This window comes from Eucyclogobius newberryi, unplaced genomic scaffold (genome assembly GCF_026437365.1).
Source record: "Eucyclogobius newberryi isolate DKJ021-1_F unplaced genomic scaffold, fEucNew1.0.hap1 SCAF_1, whole genome shotgun sequence".
Taxonomy (NCBI): Eukaryota; Metazoa; Chordata; class Actinopteri; order Gobiiformes; family Gobiidae; genus Eucyclogobius; species Eucyclogobius newberryi.
The window spans coordinates 41,539,861-41,566,333 of NW_027315723.1; the positions used below are offsets into that span (position 1 = coordinate 41,539,861).

At 40.9% G+C, this 26,473-nt stretch overlaps 1 protein-coding gene across 2 annotated transcripts in view; it reads left to right on the plus strand.

Moving 5' to 3' along the window:
* The first annotated feature begins 1,750 nt into the window (after positions 1 to 1,750).
* Positions 1,751 to 26,473, plus strand: part of gpd2 (glycerol-3-phosphate dehydrogenase 2 (mitochondrial)) — a 157,739-nt gene continuing 133,016 nt past the window's right edge. The window contains exons 1-2 of one of the 2 annotated variants that reach the window (XM_072446677.1): positions 1,751 to 1,860; positions 10,579 to 10,684. In XM_072446677.1, coding sequence (XP_072302778.1) covers positions 10,583 to 10,684 — 102 coding nt within the window. In that variant the 5' untranslated portion in view covers positions 1,751 to 1,860; positions 10,579 to 10,582. The remainder of the gene's footprint in view (positions 1,861 to 10,578; positions 10,685 to 26,473) is intronic. The other variant, XM_072446669.1, reaches the window with a different exon arrangement.

The window sequence follows — 26,473 nt, forward strand, 5'->3', positions numbered from 1 at the left end:
TCTGCCTCGACTAAAAGTAAACAGTGTAGAATCAGTACTTTGAATTTATAAAATGTCTGTTTTGTTATGACCAAAAAACTTAAATGATAATTGTTCTTCAAAAGAGCCACTGCTGTGTCACATGTGTCTGTAAAACAGCTTCAGGACAAACATATGAAGTGTATGTTATATGACTTGTATAATCTAAAACATATGAAGTGTATGTTCTATGACTTGTATAATCTAAAGCTGTGACATGTTCTGTTTGTCTCTCAGTCAAACGATGGAGCTGAACGGAGGAGTTACTGAAGTACAGAAGACTGCGTAGCCATGGAAACAAAGTCTTGTTAAATACTGAGATATTCAGTATTTTAACACAATAATGTCACATTCATGTGCATATAACTGATGTAAAAAGAGTGTTTATTTTACCATTATTATTAGTATTATTTTGTCTTACGCTGTTTTTATTTTATCTTTATTTTCCCCCTCCATTCCTTATTAGGTATGAGAGGTTCTGTCTAGAGGAGTTTTTGTTTATAAGAGTTCTTCTATTAAGATCGATCTATTAAGAGTGTTTTTTAAAATTTCTATAAGTTATCTGTCCTTTTCCTCTGTATCTACTGTGTTGCAACAACAAAATTTCCCCATGTGTGGACAATAAAGGAATATCTTATCTTATTCAGTTTGTTCTATTTGACTTATACAGGTTGTTTTATCATTGTTAATATTTTTATGTTGCACTGAATCACCAAAGCAAGTTCCACTGTTTGTGAATTCTTTTCTTTGACAATGGCAATACATTTTCTGATTCTATTAATGATGATAATAATAATGAACAGTACACAGACTCAAACTCCTTAATAAGGGACTCCCACATTGTAGCTTTAAAACTCATTGTAGCTTTAAAACTCAACTAAAACTGGCTAAAATCAATTTATCATTTGTAGTTATAATCAGATTTGCATTTATTGAACAAGTTCATTCATGTTCATTATTCTTATTAAATACATTAATAAACAAATGTGTTTTGTATTTATTAAAGATTGACATGATAAAAAAACGACACAAAAGGAAACTGAATATAATTAAATACTTCTTAACTCAATTATGTAACAGAATCGATGATTATATTTTATATTTCTTCTCATCTGATTAAAAAAAATGCATATTGGCCAAATTATATTATGTAAATAAATAACTGAAAAGTTAATAACAAAATAAATACCCAAACCAAAAACTACAGAAAATGATGAGGACGTTATTCGACCGCTAAATGTAATTCATTGTCATTAAACCAGACTTTTTATCTTAACACTTCTTTATAATTCTCTTAAATATCAGAGCTTTACAACATGATACATTTATATTTATAGATGGATATAACAATTCATCATTATACGTTACGTAAACAGAATATTTCAAGCCGAATTATTCCAAAAGTCCGTGTTGACTGTTCTGAGTCTTTCACGCTGCTGTGACGTGCGCGCTCCCGACGCCAAAGCCTCACGGCGATGACGTCACAAAACGTGGGAGGAGATATACCAGTATACAGGAAGTAATGCGGAACTAAAAAACTTTTTTGGAACCATGCGCCAATGAGCAACTCCATAGGTTTCAATGGCGGCCATCTTGGCTTCCGGGGGCTTGGGTTTGGGCCGCAAGAGCGCCGCCATCTTGGATTTTGTCACTTCCTTTCCAATTCCCTATATGACCTAATTCCAACCGTCCAAGCAGTCAAAACAAGGAAGGAAGAACCCCAGATGCCCTTGCGTCTCGAAGAACCCCAGATGCCCTTGCGTCTCGAAGAACCCCAGATGCCCTTGCGTCTCGACGAACCCATCTGACAGCGCCGCAGCCCGTCACCCGAACACTAACCTGGTAAGTAGCGTACATGTTTGTCGAAGTTGGTACAGATTGGGTAAAAGACGAGTCTCCCCAGCAGCAACTGGTTATAAAGGGGGCGTACAGCAAACTCCAAGAATTAATGTGCGCAAAGACACAGCAGTCTTTAGTGAGGAAGAATCATCTGGACGTGTTTGAACCAGAAAGAGTACAGGTACACATCCTGTGTTAGAACTTTTCGTGACACGTGTGTGGAGTGCTGGTTTTAGTAGGTTAGCGTCCCGGGGGTTTAAAAACACATTAAAAACACAATACAGTATGGATCACAATAAATTAATAAAAACATAAAAACACATTGAATTTATGTAAGTTAATATTTTGCATTTGAATTATGTGAAGAGAATTTGTTTAACATCCAATAAAGTAAAAATATTTATTGGATAATAATGATTTAGAAATCAAAAATGTTTTATGATGCTCAAAAGGCGTTTAAATAGACTTTGCATGTAAACTGGACGCTTTTGACGCCTTGGTGTGAACAGTTTCCTTTTTTTGTCTGTTGCAATGTCAGTCCAGAACTAAATAGTTGGTGATGTCAACCTTTTTCAAAAAAAAAAAAAATGTCCTGCTGCCAAAAGGAGATTCCAAAGTTATCCATTCATTGTGTTCATGGCAGGAGTTTTTCGACCCAATACATAGTTCTAAAGTTCAGAGGGATGGTAATGTCAAAAATGGTTTGCAATGTATTGCTGTAACAAAGTGCCCGTTTTACTACTAGCACTTGACACTTTTCAATATTTACCCTTTAAATTACATTTAGCACTTTAAGCATCAATTTGCTCTTTCAAAAAGACAATTGCACAAATTGATGAATATTTATTGAAGTAATGTCTGTCCTCTTTATCATATTTTTAGATCTGGTGCATAGGGGCACTTTAATTGAAGCCGTCTGTCCTGAGGGAAAAGAGAGATTTGGATATGTGTGCCTTTGTGTGTTAATGTAGTTTGTAGTGTTTTGGGGGAATTTTTAAGAATGTTTACTCACTTCCCCTGAGTCAAAGGGTTGCCTCTGAAAACAAGCTCCATTATAATGGTTCTCAGCTGGACCAAGGCAGAGGATGCGTAGCAGAGCATCATAGGGCTGGTACAGGGGTTTAAGGGTTTTAATCATTGTTGGTGTTGGTTTTAGGGTTTTATGGCGGTGTAATCCCTCATTCGTCCAGGCGTGTTCCATAGGAGAAAAAGCTTCAGTTGTAGTCATCTGGACTCAGTTTGAAAAATAGCCGTTTCGACTCTCATCCAAGAGTCATTGTCAATAAAAGAATTTAGATCGAGAACTCCGATATTGATACTGTTCTGTGGTAAGACCCGCCCATTGGGAGGAGCCTTCCTGAAGTAGAAAGAGTTGTTTGTTTCAACAGAAACTCCCCCCTTGTATCTACCGAGCTAGCCTATTCAGAATCTTGATGGGCTATTAGAATCCTCTTTGTCTTTGTGAGACCCTGGCTCAACCACCCTGAGTACCTGATTAGCATCTACATGTCTAAACCCTGCATAAAAAAACAAGAGAAGACGCTAAGGAGAATCGCTTGGCCTTTCTTGATTGTTCCACGATCAGAGGAGAGGACGGGAAACTCCAAATAGAAGTATATAGGAAACCTACACACACGGACCAGTATCTGCTCTTTGGTTCCAACCACCCACTACAGCACAAGCTGGGTGTGATCAGAACCTTACAACACAGAGCTCAAGGTGTGCCCACCAGCTCAGAGGGCAAGAAGAAAGAGGAAAAACATGTCCGAAATGCCCTCTCAGCCTGTGGTTACCCCGCTTGGGCTCTCAACAGAGTGAAGAGAACCAAGAAGCAGGACAAAAGGGAAACTGAACAGAGAAGGAAGGGTGTTTCTATCCCTTATGTGTCTGGCCTGTCAGAAAAACTGCAGAGAATTTTTAGACAACACGAAGTCCCTGTTTATTTTAAACTAGGAAACACTTTAAGACAAAAACTGGTCCACCCTAAGGACAAGTTACCGACTCAAAAACAGAGCAATGTAGTTTATTCGATCCAATGCAGTGAAGAAAGCTGTAAAGAACGGTACATAGGTGAGACAAAACAGCCTCTACACAAGAGGCTTTATCGGCACAGAAGAAATACAAGTTCAGGACCACAGAGTGCCGTGCATCTCCATCTTGAAGCCTCTAATCACTCGTTTGAAGACGGTGAGGTGAAGGTTTTAAGCAGGGAGAAAAGATGGTTTGAAAGAGGAGTCAAGGAAGCTATTTTTGTTAAAAAAGAAAGACCTTCTTTAAACAGAAATGGAGGGCTAAGGTTTAATCTTCCTGTTATTTATAATGGGATACTGAACACCTGGAAAGGTAGAGGACCAAGGCCAGGACATGTAGATGCTAATCAGGTACTCAGGGTGGTTGAGCCAGGGTCTCACAAAGACAAAGAGGATTCTAATAGCCCATCAAGATTCTGAATAGGCTAGCTCGGTAGATACAAGGGGGGAGTTTCTGTTGAAACAAACAACTCTTTCTACTTCAGGAAGGCTCCTCCCAATGGGTGGGTCTTACCACAGAACAGTATTAATATCGGAGTTCTCGATCTAAATTCTGTTATTGACAATGACTCTTGGATGAGAGTCGAAACGTCTATTTTTCAAACTGAGTCCAGATGACTACAACTGAAGCTTTTTCTACTATTTAGGGTTTTATGTATATATTTTGTATGGTTAAATGGGTATGGGTTTATTTGTTTTTTTATGCAGGGTTTAGTAAGTTTTATGAGCTAATCGTCCGTAGTACCCAATTGTGTGAACAGGATAAAAGGTGCCTGGAACATCAGTCCTTGTTCTGCTGCTGGAGTAGCTAGTAGTAGTCCATATATTTTCACAATGCACGTTGCACTTTGATTTGATTGAAAATTAAAAAGATGTGGACGACGTCAATGTTTAGTCTCACTTAACTCCAACCGCTAAAGGCCAGCCTACGTTACGTCCCAGAACAGGTGATGGTGGTTTGCCTCCTGGCTGCCAGTCTCTCCAACACTTTGCATTTCCTTAAAGGTTGAATTGAGGATTTTTGGTGACCAATTAGAGTCTAATTTCCTCGTGGCGTGAACAGCTGAGTAGTTCTCCCACATGTCAATCGTTCCCTTGAGTGCTAGTGCACACCTGCAGGCTCGTTCTGGCACATTCCCAGAATATCAGCACGTTCCCCCGTGGTTGGTATGCCGGTGTGTGTGTTTAGCGAAGCTAGCAGTTCCTTCAGTGTAGTTCCAAGTACAAAAATGGCTGAAGGACATCACAGAAAGACTGTGTTCAAGCTACCTCAGAAGAGACAGAAATCTGCGGAGACTAGAGATGCGATGCAATCCGGTCATGCTAATAAACAAACGCACTTGTAGCAGCGGAGCTATTGCTGGTAGGTGGGAACATGAGGGTGGGGGTGAGTATGAATATGCACATTTTTAAAAAATGGACCAATAGTCGCTGATTTCTCAAATTGGCAAAAAATCTTCTATTCAACCTTTTAATAATGGGCACTTTGACACTTCTGTTATGAGAAAATGTGACACCTTTTTCCGACAAACTTCCCTCCAAATATGAGATTTTTATGGTCCTCCACTGGGATGTGCCGTACTTTTCGGACTTTAAGCCGGTACTTTTTTCACCACGCTTTGGACCCTGCGGTTATAACAACTGTGCGTCTAATTCATACATTTTACTGGTTAACGGCCACTGGGGAACACTGTAGAAGAAGACGACAGTGGAGCAAGTCGTGTTCTCCGTATTTTACAGTGTGTTTTACATTGTGTGTTTCATTACAATCGGACACAAATTCACAGATAAATTAGTCTAATGAGGAAGTGAATCTAGACACATCTGAACGCATGAAGCGCGGACAAGCAATATACAGTGGTCTGCAGTTTAGAACCTGCTACATTGAAATGAGACTTTCTTGGCCCGATTTGCCCGTGGAAATTTTTTTTCTCCCAATGAATTTTTTTTTTTGGTATCAAACGTTTAAGTGCAGAAATATCACATTAAATTATTTCTAAGGAAGAGTTAATCTTGTATATATTCTTCTTTTTTTAATGTTGTTGAAACATTTTAAAGAAAAAAAATATATACAAACATGAAAAATCAAACCCGACCGAAGAAAGAAATATGGACATAAATCAAAAGACATACCACAAATCAATAAAAACTAACGCACAAATGTCCCACTTTGCCCACAGTTTGTCAAATTTGTCCATTTTCAAATAGTCTGAATGTGATTTTTTTTCATTGTCCAATGTCCATTATAACGTCAGTCCAGTCCTCGATTGTCTGTGTGTTTTGTGTCATCCATTTTTTGTGATTGCCTTTTTTGCTGCTGCCAGGAAAATGTTCCAGCGATAGTCCAATATTTGTGAACAATAGGACAATCCCAAAACACATGATAGTTATAAGATAAGATAATCCTTTATTGTCCCACATGGGGAAATTCCATTGATGCAACGCAGGTAGATACATGCCCCGTGGCTGCCGCATCCTCTCCTACAGTTCCCTGTGAGTAATGGTAACTTTGACATGGTGTTATAAAGAAACAAGTCACACTTTTCCAACAAAATTCCCTTCAAATATGTGATTCCGCGGTTCTCCAATGAGATGCACATATACTTTCCCATTCATCATTAGCCAGAACAAAGTGACCCTCTCTTTCCCATTTACCCTTAATCATTTAATGTAATCAGTGGAGTGGCTACCCAAATAGTTTATACATTATCATTAAATTTATTAATCTTTCAAATTTGAACTTTCACCCTTGAAAGTTCAAATTTATATGCTTTAATAAATATTATTTTCAAAGGGCTTCTGTTGTCATTCTTTTTAATTTCTTGGTTACAATAACTCCTGTCAGCTAAGCCCAAAACATTAAAAAAAAAACAAGAACGACACAGGAGGCAGTTATGTTACTTGCGCGAGGAGAACTGTTGGAGGTCTCAGTCAGAGGACATCTCGAACATCTCTGAGCTCTCTCCGCATCTCTCTTCAGTTTTATTTGTTGTGAGTTTGCAGTCCAGGTTCAAAAGTTCTCCAAAAACATTCCACATGCGGTTAATGGTCCCAAGATAAGCACAGCAGACAAGGTTTAAACAGCATGTATCTTTTGCCTAGACTTGATTTAATGTTTAAAAAAGATGGATCCCCTCTGACTAGAGCTGGGTTGAAAAAAATCGATTTTCCGATTTTTAATCGATTCGCATATTAATTACCGATTATCGATTCGTACGTCCAAAGATCGATTTTTTTTCTTAAATTTTTTATTTTTATTTAATTTTGTGTGTGTGTGTGTGTGTGTGTGTGTGTGTGTGTGTGTGTGTGTGTGTGTGTGTGTGTGTGTGTGTGTGTGTGTGTGTGTGTGTGTGTGTGTGTGTGTGTGTGTGTGTGTGTGTGTGTGTGTGTGTGTGTGTGTGTGTGTGTGTGTGTATAGATAAACGGAATTCACAGGTGATTCAGTGCAACACAAACAACTGAACACTGAGCACTAAATGGGATGATATGTACATAATGAAATATATAAGGTATAAAGTTATGTAGTGCAATAGGAAGTGGTGATATGTACATAATAAAAATGTATTAATCCAAGAATGTGAAAGTTATTTTAACGTTAACAAATCACATCTCTACCATCCAGAAGTTGGAGTTTAATTTAAATATTTACTTTTGATTCAGCACCGAGGGGATCTGCCAACTTTTGATTTAGCAATTCAGGCCCGGGGCTAACAAAAGCCCCCCCCCCCCCCCCCCCGCACGACCCACACAATCCACGGGCTAGCTTAGTTGCTAACAGGAAGAAACAACAACAGCCTGAAGCAGTGCCTTAGCTTCGTCCGGCCGGCTACAGTGTAGCCTCCGGTGTAGCTAGCTCCGGAGCCCGGAGCGGCAGCCGGTTTAACGACGACAAACTAACGCAAAGCACCATAAAACACACATAAAGCACAACCCGCACAACCCACGGGTCAAGAAATACTACATAATTATATAATTTGTACAGAACAACGCCGGCGCTAGCCTAGCTTAGCTTCCAACTTAGCCGGCCCGCGGCTAACACAGGAACAAACAACACCTACTGAGCTAGTTTTCGATGTGTATATAATTTTAGCATGCATATATGCATGCAGGGATCTTGTGAGTACTTACGCCAGGCACTTTCTTTTCATGGATCTTTTTTCTTTTTCGCCTTTTTGTACTCAGTACTCCATCTTCAACACCATGGAGTATGAGGGTGTTTTAAGTAGCCACGTGGCTCGCAGCTGATTGGCCGAAAAATAACAACAGTGAGCTGTAAAGACCCGAAAACTACCCAATTTTAACAGCTTAATGTATACTTTTAAGACAACCAATAGTGTTATCTGAAGCGCAGAGGGGCTCCTTCATAACTTCAACTTGCAGATTCTGCAAATAAACGAAAATCACACATTTGAAAAAATAATCTTATTTTGGCTTTTTCTCGCCGACTTGTGGCGGTTTTTAGCGCGGCCAGTCACATATGTACATCTCAGTGGAGAACCACACAATTGTTTTTTTTGGAGAGAATTCTGTTGGACAAATGTGCCATGCTTCTGTATAACATCACATCAAAGTGCCCATTACTCACAGAGAAATTCTAAGTGTTGGAGAAACTGTGGGATGGCGGGGGCGCCATCCCTGAATGTAGCGAGAGCCCTGATCACATGTTATGGAACTTTCATGTTCAGAAATACTGAAATCAATACCTACAGATTATTTTTGGCATTGCCGTTCCATTTGAATGGCAATGCCAAAACTATGTATATGGGCCTTAAGGCTCCTGCTATGGACACAATCAATGGATAACTTTGGAGCAGTGGTGCACCAATATGGAAATGATAGGCCGATATTTTCTATACTTTTATTTGGTCATTTTGAACACTTGCATTAAAAAAATATATATAAATATCCTTTAAAAAAGGATCAAATCTATTTCAAAATGTTAGAACACATTATACCCTCTTTTTGAGGAAAAAAGGAAAAAGTTTGAAAAAGAAAAGGATTTATTCAGATCTGTTTAGATATAAATAAAACTATAGCTATAGGCTATATTATAGGATTACTTTTCCATTCTGTGAATTTCCGTTATTTAGATTATTGCTCAGACTAAAGTGTCTCTCTATACCTCTCCTGTCCGGGTGTCAACCTCGCTGTTGCTGTTGCTGTTACAATAGCTCCTCCTCAGAGTCTGTGTCTGATCTCTCTGAGCAAGGCAAATAGGTCTGTTTTCCATTGAGGACACGGCCCGTCATCTTTGATTGTTTAGTTCCTGTAGCGTTACCTGTCCTGCGTTTTCCATGTTTCATCACCGTTTCTCGTCGTTTCTGGGATAATGTGGGTGAAATGGTGATTTTTATGGCGATCTGGAGCTGCGCCCTTACGCCTCTCGTATCATATTGACTTTCCATACTCTCGCGCCGCCTGCGCCTCTCGGCCGTGCAGATCACACTCTTAGTGATCACAGCCACTTAGGAGCGGCGTATTGCGCCGTATTTTGCATGGTATTTGGCCGTGGAGGTTCGGCAAACGTGGAGCTTCGGCATTTTCCAGACCCCGGCTCGACAGCCAATCAGAGCCTAGCACACAAACTTTGTCGACCAATGCAAATTTTCACTTGTAAACAGTGAGCTGTCATGGCGCGGACCATGGTGGACTATCGTCAAACGCTTCCCGGCCCGATTTAATGATGATATTCCCTTTTCTAAAATGTATTAATAAAAATTACACCGTCCTTGCCCTCGAAAATGTCCGTCCACATGTCGAGATACCCCGTCCAAAAAACGGGAAAAGCCGGCCCTCTAGCTAAAAGCCTGCTCTAAATACAGAGCGCAGCAGAGGAGTGGGTCAGCCTGCTTCTGTGCCCCTCACACACATTAGCCGCGGGTTTAGAACGAGTCAGAGTTTTGGTTTCTTTACAGTATTTTCAATATGCGCTCTGTCCCTCCTCCGTTTCTCTGCATGCCTCTGTCTCTCCTCTGCCCCTCCGCTGCCCCTCCTCTGTCCCTCCTCCATCCCTCCTCTGTCCTTCTGTGAGCACTTCTGTCCTGGTTCCCTTTTTGCTCGTCTCCTCCTTCCCTCTTTTGAGTCTTTTTGACTTGCTCCGCTTCTGACCACTCATTTGGTGATATATAAAGCACATCTGAAAAATATGAGAAGAGAAAGCCTTTACATTTGTTTGATTTCCACTTTGACTCCATGCACTTATTGTGTTGAATGCGAAACGTAAGCGCAGCACCACAGAGTAGTCTGTGTGACGGTCATGGACCCATGGTGGTAAAAGTGATCCACAATGACAAGAAGTAACCCCAGTGTGTCTTCTCCCTGAATTAGTTGCTGAATTATTCACCAATTGTGCGCTGTCCCACTGCAGACAGGTGACTGACCTGCCCTGTCTGCGCAGCTGAGAAGAGCCAGAGGGAGAAGAGAGCACACAGAGGGGCTCATATACTGTATTTGTAGAGCAATGAGCCTCTGTGTTGTATGTTTCTTCATTATCTTCAAAGCCTAAACCAAAGAAAGACACTGACATACACTGAAAATTAGCCTAGTTATTTAGCCTATTTAAACTCTAGTTTGAATTTGTATTATTTTATTTGATCATACTTTTTATAATTTCTCAAGGCAGTGGACCCATAGTCGACATGTGTCGAATGCCATTAAGTCTCTAACCCTGGCTGCTCCCCTGTGCCTGCAGGAGCATGGCCTTCAGGAGGGCCCTCAAGCGCACAGCCCTAGTTGGAGGAGGGGCCGTGGTCACTGCCTTCGGCATTTCACAGCTCCTTGAGTACAGGAAAAAACAGGTAAGGTCAAGTCATATGCAATTGGAATACAATGTGTCAGACATACAGGCTATACAGACATGTGTCAGGCATGTGTCAGGCTAACATTAACCAAGAATTTTACAGCAATGCCTCAGGGTCCAACAACAGTATTTTTAGTTATAAAGATTTCAAAGAATGCACTTAAAATTCTTTGGATCATTTACATATTTTTACTCAAGGACATTTTAGGATACTTTTTCATCACAACATTTTAGAGAATGCATCTGTTCTTTCAACTGGCTGGCTTGAAGTAAAATAACTCCAGTTTTGGGTTGAAAGCATTTATTTAGCCAAACTTTCACTGTAAACGTTGCATCTTCTACAATCTGGTGAAAAACCTTTATACCTTTTGTAATCCAGAGCTTGAATCTCAGGTCAATTCTATTCTTCAAAACCTTTCTTTATAATGAAGAAAAGCGGATTATTACCTTTCTGTAAGATTGTTGCTAGTTCTTTATGGAGGCCTACACTTACATATTTAAAGGCGTGTTGGACGTTTTTTTTTTGATTTTGAGAACTCAAGCGGAAGTGCGCATGAACACTCACCCCCGTGCGTTTGTTTATTAGCGTGAAGGATCGCATCTCTCGTCTCCGTAGATTTACGTATCTTCTGAGCCAGCTCGAACTGTCTTTCTCGGTCTTAATTTTGTCCTGTACACTGAGGGAACTATATTATGATAGATCCATGCGCTTGGACACAGATAAACATGCTTCTCTCCTGGGGACGACCCGACGAAGCTGCAGCTGTGCAGTAGGTGCATCCTATGATTGATACGTGGAAGGACTATTCGGCAGTCCACACCACGAGGAAATGAGACTCAGATATGGGGCAAAAAAATCGTCCATTACACCTTTACGTGATTTTCTTTACCATATGAATGGGCAAGTCTTTCTAAAGGACAGAGGGGGTTGACAGTAAAAGGGACTTTTTGTACATTCAATTTGTATCCAGACATTGGTCCAATATCTTGCAGGAAATGCATCATATTGGAGATATATGGAGATATCATATGCATAGCAGGTGGGGCTGCTGCTATCGATTAATTTATTAATTGACAAATTCATCAATTATTGTCTTCGATTAATTGAGTAATCCGTATTTTTTTACATTCCTTAATCCATTTGTGTTTGTGAATACTTACAGTAGCTATGAATTTATGTGCGTTTTATGGTACATACGTTAAAATACAAAACTTTAAACGTTGTTAGTGATGCCATTGAAACTGTCGTTTTGAGCTGTAACTGCAGTCATTTTGCACCCTCTGTTGCACACTCTGTCCCATTCACTTTTTCCCTCTGTGTCTTCGCCCCGTCATTGCAAACTTTCTGTTTCATAATCGCTGCCCTCTGTGCTATCGTAAAGAGCATGGGTATTACGTCATAAGGCGCTGGTACAGCTGGCAGCCCGGTGTAAACGCTCTCTCTTCTTTCTCACACTTATTGTGCTTTATCTCCTATATTTTGTAAATATAGTTAGTATATTTTTTCTATTTTACTGCACGATAGGGACACGCGCTGGAATAGCCCGGCGGACATTCTAAGGAAAACGCAACGAAGCAGACGGGCTGGACGTAAACTCCGAGAGAAGAGAGGGACAAACAAGAAGTCGTTCCCGCCGTAGTCATGGGTAACGTGAAGTCCCTTCAAAATAAAATGACGGAAATAGCGAGCCTCATGCGGTCCCAGAGGATTTATAGGGACAGCAGCGTCTTGATTTTCACAGAGACCTGGTTAACAGCAGAAATGCCAGTCTATTGTAGGTTTAGACAATTTTCATCTGCTGCGGGCGGACAGAACGAGAGAATGCGGGAAGAAAAGAGGTGGAGGTCTGGCGGTGTATGTGAACACGAGCTGGTCCAAACCCGAACATTGCACAGTGAAGGAGCAGCTATGTAACAGGGATATTGAACTATTGGCTATTGGCATGAGGCCATATTATCTGCCCCGGGAGTTCTCACATGTGATTTTGATCGCAGTCTATGTGGCCCCATCTGCCAATGCTGAAAAATGCTTGTGAAGCACTGCTCTTCTGCACTTGAAGGCTGCAAACACAGCATCCACAGGCTCTCTTCCTCATCTCTGGTGACTTTAACCATGCTTCTCCCTCTTCTGTTCTACCAACATACACCCAGTATGTTACCTGCCCCACCAGAGAGAATAGAACATTGGACTTGTTTTTTGCCAACACCTAGGAGGCTTATTCCTCTTCCCCCCTCCCTCCCCTGGGCAGCTCGGACCACAACCTTGTACATCTGAGGCCTGTGTATGAACCCATCGTGCGCAGGCAGCCTGTGGTGTCCCGTGAGGTGAGGATGTGGTCTGCTGAGAGCGAGGAGGCTCTGAGGGACTGCTTCAGCACCACTGTCTGGACTGAGCTTTATGACCCACATGGGGAGGACATCAACACCATCACAGAGTGCATCACGGACTACATCAACTTCTGTTTTGAGAACATTGTTCCCTCCCGGACGGTGCGGTGTTTTCCAAACAACAAGCCATGGATTAACCGTGAACTGAAGGCTCTGCTGAAGGAGAAGAAGAGGGCCTTCAGGTCAGGGAACAAGGAGGAGCTGAGGACTGTGCAGAAGGAGCTGAGGAGGAGGATCAGGCAGGCTGAGGCCGGCTACAAGAGGAGGATGGAGGAGCAGCTGCAGCAAAAGAACATTCAGGGAGTGTGGAGGAGCCTGAAAACCATCTTGGGCTTCAAAATCCCCCCTGCCCAGACAGAGGGGGATCTACAGTGGGTGAATGATTTAAATGCTCACTTCTTGAGGTTTGATCGGTCACCCGCCCCTCCCCCTGCACAGCTGCATGCTCTCTCTTCCACAGCTGGACAATGCCCTGCATCTGTTCCTCTTCCTCTTCGCTTATCTGCCCCGGACCATCAGCTCCCCACTTCGCCTGGACTCACCCATCCCCCCAGCACACGGTCCCCCTGCCAACCACTGACTGTCACAGCAGCACAGGTGAGGAGTGAGCTGAAGAGGATTAAAGTGAGGAAGGCAGCAGGACCTGATGGCATCAGCCCCAGGCTCCTTAAGTCCTGCGCAGATGAACTGTGTGGAGTTATGGAGCATGTCTTCAACATGAGCCTGAAGCTGAGGGTGGTACCACAGGTCTGGAAGACCTGTCTGGTACCTGTGCCTAAGACACCGCGCCCCAAAGACCTCAACAGCTTCAGGCCAGTGGCTCTCACGACCCACCTGATGAAGACACTGGAGCGGCTGGTCCTGGACCACCTCCGCTCCACCGTGAGCTCAGCCATGGACCCGCTGCAGTTTGCATATCGGTCTGGCATCGGAGTGGAGGACGCCGTCATCTCCCTGCTGCACCGCTCTCTCTCTCACCTGGAAAAGCCTGGCAGCTCTGTGAGGATTCTGTTCTTCGATCTTTCCAGCGCCTTCAACACCATCCAGCCGCTGCTCCTGAGGGACAAGCTGGAGACGGCTGGTGTGGAGTATGACCTGGCAGAGTGGATCCTGGACTACCTCACAGACCGACCCCAGTTTGTGAGAGCCCGGAACTGTGTGTCTGACACTCGGACCTGCAGTGTGGGGGCGCCCCAGGGCACTGTCCTCGCGCCCTTTCTCTTCACCCTTTACACTGCAGACTTCAGACATGACACGGACAGCTGTGTCCTGCAGAAGTTCTCTGACGACTCTGCCATCATCGGACTCATCACGGACGACGATGACGCGGAGTACAGAGGACTGGCGCAGGACTTTGTGGACTGGTGTCAGCAGAACCACCTCCTCATCAACGCGGGGAAGACCAAGGAGATGGTGGTGGATTTCCGCAGACGCCACCCCACTGCCCCCTCACCTGTGAACATCCAGGGACGGGACATTGAGAGAGTGGACTCATACAAGTACCTGGGTGTTCATCTGAACCACAAACTGGACTGGACTCATAACACAGACGCACTGTACAGGAAGAGCCAGAGTCGGCTCTACCTCCTGAGGAGACTCAGGTCTTTTGGAGTGACAGGGCCACTCCTGAAGACCTTCTACGACTCTGTGGTGGCATCAGCCCTCCTGTACGGTGGGGCCTGCTGGAGCAGCAGCATCACAGAGAGGGAGAGGAAGAGGCTGGACAGAGTCATCAAGAAGTCCAGCTCCGTCCTGGGCTGTGCTCTGGACTCGGTGCAGGAGGTGGGGGACAGGAGGGTCCTGGCTAGATTCACATCTATGCTGGACCATGAGTGTCACCCCCTGCAGGACACTCTCTCCGCTCTGGAGAGCAGCTTCAGTGAGAGACTGATCCACCCTCGCTGTGTGAAGGAAAGGTTCCGTAGGTCTTTCCTTCCTGCTGCTGTCAGACTTTATAACAAAAACTGTTAGTACTGAACACTCGCAATACTCACCTAACCTAATACTGATGTGCAATTCTGTCATATGTGCAATTGCTGTTGGAATTCATGTGCAATTCATGTGCAATTACTGTGAAATTCATGTGCAATCTATGTGCTGTCGTGACACATTCATGTGCAATTACTGTCGTGATCACATGCAATGGTATTTATGTATTTATTTATTTATTTGTCAATGGGAGTTTTTATTTATGTATAGGAGATCTTCTACTGAAAGTGTTTTTCATACTTCCTATAAGTGATCTGTTCTTCTGTATCTACCTCTGTATCTACCTGCGTTGCACCAATGAAATTTCCCCATGTGGGACAATAAAGGATTATCTTATCTTATCTTATCAAACTCATTTTGGGCCGCGGGCAAAATTTCGACGCTCAGGCTGGGTCGTGGGCCGAACATAACTATAAAAAATATAAGAAATAAATAGCTTTATATAGCCTATGCTGTTTTTGAAGCAATTACTGGATCGATTAAAAGAAATTACAAACACGTTTGTTCTCATAAACTGAAATGTATTAAGAAAAACAAGTGTAATTTCACCAACACTGTGCTTCAGTTTATGTGCATTACAACTTCAGAGTTGATCTACAGAGATAAACATTTAGTCTATTGTTAAATATTGTTTAATAGGTATTTGGAACTGAAAAATATTGTATTTGACTTTATAACAAAATAAACTTCTCAAGATCTAAAAAACCTTTTAAATGTACTAACTAACATTTCCACGTCTGTGTAGTTATCTGTAGTTATCTTTACACCTGAACTGACACACCACTAAATGCAAACAAACGTGGAGCGTTCAAGTAACGAGGTTAAGTTACGCCTCTTGTCTTGAAAATATAGAATAAGTGCATGAGCCACAGTGTTCCATCAAACCAAACTCTTTTGTCAAATCGTGGGCCATATATTATGTACAAAATAAAACAATAAAAAATATACGAAATAAATAGCTTTCACTAGCAAGGACCACGCCACAACAATGAAATACGAAAGAATGTTTATTGATAAGTCATGATGGGTCGATGAGAGATCGATGAGGGAGATCGATGAGAGATCGATGAGAGCTCGATGAGAGAGATTGATGAGATGAGAGAGAGAGATTGATGAGATGAGGGAGAGAGATTGATGAGATGAGGGAGAGAGATTGATGAGATGAGAGAGAGAGATTGATGAGATGAGAGAGAGAGAGATTGATGAGATGAGAGAGAGAGATTGATGAGATGAGAGAGAGAGAGATTGATGAGATGAGAGAGAGAGAGATTGATGAGATGAGAGAGAGAGAGATTGATGAGATGAGAGAGAGAGAGATTGATGAGATGAGAGAGAGAGAGATTGATGAGATGAGAGAGAGAGAGATTGATGAGATGAGAGAGAGATTGATGAGATGAGAGAGAGATTGATGAGATGAGAGAGAGAGAGAGATTGATGAGATGAGAGAGAGAGAGAGATTGATGAGAGAGAGAGAGAGAGATTGATGAGAGAGAGAGAGAGAGATTGATGAGAGAGAGAGAGATTGATGAGAGAGAGAGAGATTGATGAGAGAGAGAGAGATTGATGAGATGAGAGAGAAAGAGAGATTGATGAGATGAGAGAGAGAGAGATTGATGAGATGAGAGAGAGAGAGATTGATGAGATGAGAGAGAGAGATTGATGAGATGAGAGAGAGAGATTGAAGAGATGAGAGCGAGAGAGAGAGAAAACCCCTGCTCAGCCACTGTGGCTCAGGTGCCCAGTTTGCCATTCTTGGATTTCAAATCGCGCCTTCGATCTTTGTCTTTACTTACCGGGTCTGTCTCGCTGTCCCTTCAATGTGAATGTAAATCCTGGTTGTGTAAGGATTAAAAATTGGATATGAAGATGAAATCTGACACATTTTCAGCAATGAACTAATAAAATAATTGCTGCCCGTGGTTGTATTTTGGCTGTGGAAATAATTTAGAACAATTATTGCATAATATTGAATATTTACACTGGTGTATAGTCTGTTTGAAGGTTTTTACCTGACTTTTGATGCCAATGGATCTGTAACATTAAAGAGTGGAAATGTGTCTAAAGGCAAAACATTGTATCAGATGAAACAGCTTCTTTGACTGCTTGACCCAGACTGACTCTGTTGTTGTTGTTGTTTTATGGCGGTTGGCATCCAAGTGTTGCATTACCGCCAGACTTTATTCCTCACAAGAGTATTGTTGACTCTTGTCAACAATACTCAACATGCTCTTGTTGAGTTGAGTCTTAGCTAGTAGCTTGTGATTTGTAAGTTGTAACTTCTGTTAAAAAACAGTGAATAAAGCAGACAAATTGAGTTTATTTCAATCTGCAGTTAAGCCTTGTGTTTGATAGTCGTCCTTGTTCAAGTGTCTTTAACTTAATTTAGCCAAGTAGCTTGTGTTACGCTGTTGTAACATTATGCAAATATGGCATGGTTTAGGTCCGGACCTAATGAGTCCAGACCTGAACCTAAACCTCTGGATTCGAATCCGGACTTGAACCTGAACGTGGGTTTAGGTATGCATCCCTATTCTGCATAGTTTTTGATCAAATCCAGCTCTGAGCGCCAATTCTGAAAAGGGAAACAAAACAGTAAAAACAGTAAAAAACACAAAGATACAGACATTACACCATCCCAAAACGGCTAGTTTCAAGAGACTACGTGATGTTAATTATTCAGAAAGTGGTCACATTAAATTCAAGCCCGTATTTATAATGTAGAGTGCACTGAAGCAGCATGTTAGCTTAGCATTGCTCTGTCTCTGCTCCGGTGCCCGAGGCAAAAGTGACGAGGCTAAAGTGACATCACAAAACCACTTTAAAACACAGTGTTAAAAGCAATACTTTAGAGTAAAAGTACCTCAGTTCCGTTGCAATGTAGTCCAGGGAATTATAAGCTCTGGAGAAAGTCTGGACAAATGAATAATGTCTCTGAGAGAACACGTAGCTGTAGCCATGTGGTTCGCAGCTGATTGGTGGAAAAATATCAACATGCGCTGCTGAAAAAAGGTAACGCCCCCGCGCGGAGCACGAAAACTACCCATTTTTAACGGCTTAATGTGTACTTTTAAGGTAATGAATACTGTTATCTGTTAACTTCAACTTTCACATAAGGCAAATAAACGAAAATCACAAATTTGGTTTGGTCTGGGCCGACATGTTCCGGCATTTACGGCGCTTCGTCCCATATGTGCCGAGTCACCATTAATGCCGGAACATGGCGACGCGCGCTCTCTCAACGAGGAGGCGACAATCTCCATGTCCTGGTCCCACCTGGACTGAACATTGACAGGCAGACCCATCTATCCTGTTGCCAGGGCCGGCCCAAGCCTTCAGGGGGCCCTAAGCGAAAAAATTTTTGGGGGCCCCTCACCACGTCATCAGAATCAGTTTTATTGCCATTGTCAGTAAACAATTCACATATGGGAACTTTCTTCAACGCTAACAAAGCGCACCAAAACGCCTGGGCATCTGTTTGCCAGTTAGTTTATTCTCAACACCTCACAAGCTCAAATATTGCTAACTTAAATCCCACAATGCAACTTGGTATTCCGCTGACATCACCTCTACTCCCTGAACAAATAACACACGTCCCAGATATGTTTTTGGGCGTATTTGTGGGCGTTAAGGGTCGACAGCCACATTAGCAGTTTAAATTAATGAACAGGGGGGGTCTGGGGGCACTCCCCCAGAGATTTTCAGACCTTTTTTGGGTCTTCTGGTGCATTTTAATGTGGTCCAGCCGGCTAAAGTAAGAGTAAAATGTTGAGGTTGTAATGCTATAAAATGATGATGTGATGAAACTGTGCCAGGAGAAAATGACTAAAGCCAGTTATTAATACATTAGTGTACTTAATTACTCAATACAATATTGGCTATGAAAAATAATTATGATCAAATTGATTCATTTTAACTGAAAATGTAAAATTAATAGTTATCCTTACTAATTTATCTTTTACAGCTCCCAACTGTTCCTTCTTGCTAAAGTGACAAAACAAGTTATATTGAATTAAACAAATGGCATAAGCATTGCTTGATTAACAATTAACACTGATAAAACAGTGCAAACATGTTATTCCCAGAGAATGACCAGAACTAGAAGTGAAGGTCCAAACCTAGCTATAGTGAAGAGACTGCGTTTCTGCAGCTTTGCCACTTTTGTATGAAAATATATAGTATTATTCTATAACAGACGTAATCATAATATGTCTGGTTATTTTTCACTGACAATTAATTATAATTTATAACAAATAGTTTAATGATGCTTTTTAAATAAATTGAAATGTTTTATGGCTCTATTAAAAGTGAATTAGAATATAAATGTTTGTTCTGATCTGAACATCACACACTGGACATGAAACAATGCTGCGATGTGATTGGCTGATGGACCTTACGTGCATAAACCTTTACGTTCCTCTCATTGCACGTTAAGAAGTCAAAGTAAAACAGACATCACGAGTCACGATTGATCTCACACATGGAGATGTGAGAAAGAGGGGACGCAAACTCAAACCCGCTCATCTCTAACTGAGGCTGCACAGGGGCCCGGGACAAGGGCCCGGGACAGGGGCCGCACACCGTTCACTCCAAAGTTTCACGTCAGAGGTTCTGGACGAGTCGGCGCTCGTCCGGATCTCCGCCTCTTAGTGACCCGGGGCATAGACGCCGCCTCACCGGCCTCACCTGCAGCTGACACTACGGGGCTGGTGTAAATGTTAAGCTTATTATCTTTCATTCAGACACATATTGTGCGCGGGGCAGAGCTCTCGTCGCCTCCAGCCTGAGCGAACTAACGTGACAGACTCGTGTTGTTTCAAACAGCAGCATTAACCGTCTCTTTGTAAGATAAATTCACTACCTGGAGAGTGTTGTTGAGTTTGCAGTTTCTTTACATCGTCAAGAAGTTTCTTTCGTTTTTCGGCACCAGGAGATATATTCTTCTGGACATGAGGACCACGCAGGGACCACGTTGTGTTGTGTTTATGTTTTGCTCTCGTTCTGCTCGCGCACAATGAAGTTGACCAATCAGCGCAGGTTTGGTGTCTTGGTTGCCAGATTGTCATTACAAATAAATGCGGTTTGTGCGTTATGTTACCGCTGTGTGCGCTGTCGTGCCTACAGCGCTACTACACTAGTGTCGCACGCTGCGCTTGCACTTCGCATACGACGGGTTGCCAGATTGGGGGCCCTATTAACGCCTCGGGGCCCTACGCGGCTGCTTAGTTCGCTTATAGGCTGGGCCGGCCCTGCCTGTTGCACTACATAACTTTATACCTTTTATATTTTATTATGTACATATCGTGCCGTTTAGTGCTCAGTGTTCAATGTTTTATTGTTTGTGTTGCACTGAATCACCTGTGAATTCTGTTTATCGACAAATGGCAATAAACCCTATTCTGATTCTGATTCTTTGATGCTATTCAAGGCCTTTTTGTAATCCAAGTATTTCCATTTTATTATAACTTCTAATTCTGATTCAAGTCCAGTTCACATCAATAACACTCCTCTTGAGTCTTAGGCCATAAGCAAAGGGCCAGAATGTGGCTAGAAAGTGGGTTCCGTTCCCCCAACCTGGGGTCTACTTTTCAACAGTCGTTTTCCAATCTTTATTATGTACTTCAACCGGGGGAAAAAGTTCTCCATCTGAATCCTGCAACTTATGGGAGAAAATGAGAGTCGAAGTCGGTCTTTTGCCCAAAAAAGTGACAAATATGGGTCTACACCCATTTTTGTACCCTTGTCATTTTACTATTCTTTGACGAATGTAAGTGACATTTCAGATTCCTACAGACATTTCAACTTTAGGGTAGAACAGTTGCAGATTTCCTTTAGGCCTAGTTAACGAGTAAATCTAAATGCAAAAGTACACATTTTGAAAAAGCGACCATAATTGAAAGCACCATGAAATTTTGTTACGATTTCAGATTTCCAATTAATAGAAACTTAGGAGACGATCAGTTTGCCTTGTTCATTATCTAAGCCTTAAGGAATCGTCTCAAATATAGTTTAAGCCTCTCCATGCCAGTGACAGTAGAATTTATTTCAACAAGATAATTTCCAGTTTGATTAGAATATCCACTGGATTAGGCTATATGAAGCCGTTTAACATGTCCTAATGTAGACTTATAGAAATAAAGTTTGAGGTCCTTGTCTTTTCTGCCGATGGTACAGCACAAACTGGGCTTTCTGTGGCTCCTAAGCTCTCCACCCTTTCTTTAGATGGCTCAGCTGAGTTGTCACTCTGGACCATTATACCATTTGTATGATGGGTAGTGCCCTGACCAGATGATGATTCTTCAGCATGTTGTCCCACACAAGTATAGTAGCTTTATCCTTGATGAAGCCTGTTGGTAAGTCAACAAGTGTCAGCTGAAGTTGGGCTAAGCTTGTTTCATGCATGGATCTATTATATTATCTGGATAGGGTACGCCCCCTCTGCCTCTGGCTCCAAATTGAGTAGTGGCCACTTCGCAGAATGCAGTCTTTTGGTCGGACCATTTCAGGAGTTCGGCCTCTAAAATTACCAAACATGCTAAATTTTTTTTAGTCTAAAAATAAAATAGAAGGAATTTCACTCTTCAACTGTTTCTAAAATACTTAAAAAATACATTTTTAACCTTCCGGTGAACAGTGTACGCGCACCGAGCGCGCACGTAACCCTCATGAACGAGCCTCGGGAGAACACGTGACAGAAACTAAACACAAACAGAAGAAAGAGACGAGACGAGACCACGATACACGTAAGTTGTGTTTGTATGTCATTCCTCACGTTTCACACATCGTTCCATATGAAGTGTAAAACAACGATTACACAGTTAACACGAGCTAACACGAGCTAACGTAAGCTAAAGTTTAACTACACAAAGATGCAACAACACGTCGTGATGGCTCGTGCTTCTGCAAATAAATAACTAATTATTTCTCTTACTAAATGTTCTAAGAGACAAGAGGTTATACACAGATCAAGGAAAACTAGAGAAAGAAGGGAAATAAAGTGATGTTTGTATTATGTGCTATAAAAACAACCAATAATTCAAATATAACCTGCTATAATGGGTCATATCTTACATATATAAATGTAAAGGTGTTTAAAAGCGACAGTGCTGTACTTACAGGGGCTGAGACCACATTTGTTTTATTACATATTTCATAATGACGTGTGCCGTGTTTAAACAAAGCACACGCTTGTTTTGTATAGGAATGTCATGGATTTACTTCCATGGAATATGTAGAGATTTAGCAAACATGTCAGTTATGTTCTAACTTCTAAGGTTTAAACTTATGCATAAATAAATGACTTTTGGTTCTAGCTTTAAAAATTAATGTGAAAAGAGGAACTTTTGTGTTACAGAGCGAAATGTAAATCTGTCAATAACATATTCCAGCTTTTCTCTGTTAAATGTGCATAATATATCAATGTTCTAATGAGTATCTTTCTCATCTTCAGTGTTGACCAGTGAGTTTAGTCTGTCTGTGCTGTCCAGAGCTCTACAGGTCACTGCAGGTCACTACAGGTCACTACAGGTCACTGCAGACCTAATCACTGCAGACACAGTCATCTCAAGTAAACTCCTGACGACTCCAAAGCAAAAGGTATTTTAATAATAACTTGTGCCTCGACTAAAAGTAAACAGTGTAGAATCAGTACTTTGAATTTATAAAATGTCTGTTTTGTTATGACCAAAAAAACTAAATGATAATTGTTCTTCAAAAGAGCCACTGCTGTGTCACATGTGTCTGTGAAGCAGCTTCAGGACAAACATATGAAGTGTATGTTATATGACTTGTATAATCTAAACATATGAAGTGTATGTTATATGACTTGTATAATCTAAAGCTGTGACATGTTCTGTTTGTCTCTCAGTCATACGATGGAGCTGAACGGTGCAGTTACTGAAGTACAGAAGACTGCGTAGCCATGGAAACAAAGTCTTGTTAAATACTGAGATATTCAGTATTTAACGCAATAATGTCACATTCATGTGCATATAACTGATGTAAAAAGAGTGTTTATTTTACCATTATTATTAGTATTATTTTGTCTTACGCTGTTTTTATTTTATCTTTATCTTTATTTTCCCCTTCCATTCCTTATTAAGGTATGAGAGGTTCTGTCTATAGGAGTTTTTGTTTATAAGAGTTCTTCTATTAAGATCGATCTATTAAGAGTGTTTTTTAAACTTCCTATAAGTTTTCTGTCCTTTTCCTCTGGATCTACTGTGTTGCAACAACAAAATTTCCTCATGTGTGGACAATAAAGGAATATCTTATTTTATTCAGTTTGTTCTATTTGACTTATACAGGTTGTTTTATCATTGTTAATATTTTTATGTTGCACTGAATCACCAAAGTAAGTTCCACTGTTTGTGAATTCTTTTCTTTGACAATGGCAATACATTTTCTGATTCTATTAATGATGATAATAATAATGAACAGTACACAGACTCCAAAACACCTTAATAAGGGACTCCCACATTGTAGCTTTAAAACTCATTGGAGCTTTAAAACTCAACTAAAACTGACTAAAATCAATTTATCATTTGTAGTTATAATCAGATTTGCATTTATTGAACAAGTTCATTCATGTTCATTATTCGTATTGAATACATTAATAAACAAATGTGTTTTGTATTTATTAAAGATTGACATGATAAAAAAAAATGACACAAAAGGAAACTGAATATAATTAAATACTGCTTAACTCAATTATGTAACAGAATCGATGATTATATTTTATATTTCTTCTCATCTGATTAAAAAAAATGCATATTGGCCAAATTATATTATGTAAATAAATAACTGAAAAGTTAATAACAAAATAAATACCCAAACCAAAAACTACAGAAAATGATGAGGACGTTATTCCACCTCTAAATGTAATTTATTGTCATTAAACCAGACTTTTTTATCTTAACACTTCTTTATAATTCTCTTAAATATCAGAGCTTTACAATATGATACATGTATATTTATAGATGGATATAACAATCCATCATTATACGTTACGTAAACAGACTATTTCAAGCCGAATTATTCCAAAAGTCGGTGTTGACTGTTCTCAGTCTGTCACGCTGCTGTAACGTGCGCGCTCCCGACGCCAAAGCCTCACGGCGATGACGTCACAAAAGTGGGAGGAGATATACCACTGTTCAGGAAGTAATGCGGAACTAAAAAACTTTTTTGGAACCATGCGCCAATGAGCAGCTCCATAGGTTTCAATGGCGGCCATCTTGGCTTCCGGGGGCTTGGTTTCATGTCGCACAACCGAGTCCCAAGATCCACAGTGTCCCCAGTTTACTCATGAGATTGACCACTTGGTATGAACCGGTTAAGTGCCGTAATGTGAGACCAAGGGCAAGGGATTTTGGGGTCTGATAATAATCCTTACCTGACAAATACACAATGTCCGGACATATGGAAAGCAGCTTAAGGTCAGTCTCTTCAGGGACACCAACCATTTTTGTCACCACACCAAGCTAATGGATTGTACAGTTCCATCGGCACTTCACTTCAGCAGCAGGCAAGTCTAAATCATCACCAGTTGGTGGCCAAGAGCAAGTCACTTTGGTGCACATTTTAGTGATGGATTCACTAAAATTCAAGTTCAACTGTGGGTAGTTGAACTTAAAAGTAATATCATCAGCAATGCTTTTTTTATGGATGTGCAGATTCACAACTAGAGGCCTAGTAAATTGTGATGGATTATATTCTGGGAAATTTAAGATGAAAAAACATCGAATGAATTGGCTCAGAGAAAATATTTGCATATGTCGGGTTGAACAAAATGATACTAATCAGACACACACTACATTAAGGGATCCCAGACTCCTATTAAAGTTAAATGGTTAAAACATGGTAATGTTATAATTATAATGTAATATAATGAATATCAGTCTTAAATTTGATAGCCAATCAAAATTATGTTTGCATTATATGGCAATAACATGGTATAACCCTAATGTGCCAATGCACTTGTTTTATATAATTGTATCTCAGCTTGTATGTTTAAATGTGTTTTCATGTATTGATTAATTTTATTGATTGTTTTATTTGTGTTTTAGTATCCTATGTTTCTTGTTTATTTTGTGTAGTGTTGTGTTTTAACAGGGCCATGAAAAATAACTTTTCTCGTTGGGTTTCCCCTATATAAATAAATAAAATGAATAACAAGAATTAATTGTCATTAATGTTTGAATATTGGTTGATTGTTTTTCTAATTTTTATCTCCCTCTTGCTTGAGTTGCAAATACATTTTAATAGCAGTGGATGGGGAAAAGAAGACAATCCTACAAGGTTACAACTACTGCTAGCTAATGACAATATGATTAATATGTGGAAAAGTAAAGTAAAAATTAATATGAAATTATCAAAGGACATCAGAAAAAAATCCAACTTACCAGCAGTGTTAGTCTCAGCCAAAGCTAACTTGTCAATCAATGTCTTTGCTCCAGCTCTGACATAACGTTTATCCTTTTTGCAGGTCATACAAATCTTCAGTAGCACATTAGGCATCTATTAATTGGTCCGTGAAATCTTCATCTTTGCTCAAGCGAGTCGACAACAAATTGTTCATGATGTTTACATACGGACTTTGCAATATCTCGCTCATTTCCGTCTGTTTCTAACCTTCGTTTGGCGTTTTCAACACGTGTCCTCCGCCGTGCTCCAGTCAGTGGTTTTACATCTTCGCTTTTAACACTATCTCGATGTATTATGCAGTCATAATCAGGAGAAATGTGGCGTTTTCTTTAGCGTTTGGCTGAACCGTGCTGTGCGGGCGCCGCCATGTTTGTTATGTTCACGCCTCAGCAATGGTGAGAACTACTCGCTGATTGGTCGCCGTGCCGTGGGAAATGCGGTACAGATTTCTGTTTTAAAACTCTTATACCACGAAAACGTGGAGGAATTAAATGGAGAACTTTTAGATTAGATAGATATTGGATGATATAACGATGGAGAATTTATTTCAATAGTTAGATTGTACACCCTCGTCAGCGGGAACGAACTTGCATGCTAGAGAAACCTGCTTATGGCCTATCTTTAGTGACAGCTGTAGGGGGAAGGTGCTGTCAGTGTGACAGGGGGGAGGGCTTATCTCAATGAGATGCAAATGAGCCCCCCTGTGACTCTGGGCTCACTCAGGTGAGAATCTTTAGAGGCCGTTGTCTCAGTGAAAGGTTGAGAGTTGTAAACATTCAAATGACCACAACTTACTCAAATATGATCAGATGTGCATGAGTGAGACATCATTGGAAAGCTTTGAATTCACACTTTCAGAATATGTAACTCAAAATGTCTCCGGGTTGACTTGTAACAGGTTAATCTACAGTCGGTCACATATTTGTACAGGGAGTAGAGATGATGTCAGCGGAATACCAAGTTGCATTGTGGGATTTGAGTCATCAATATT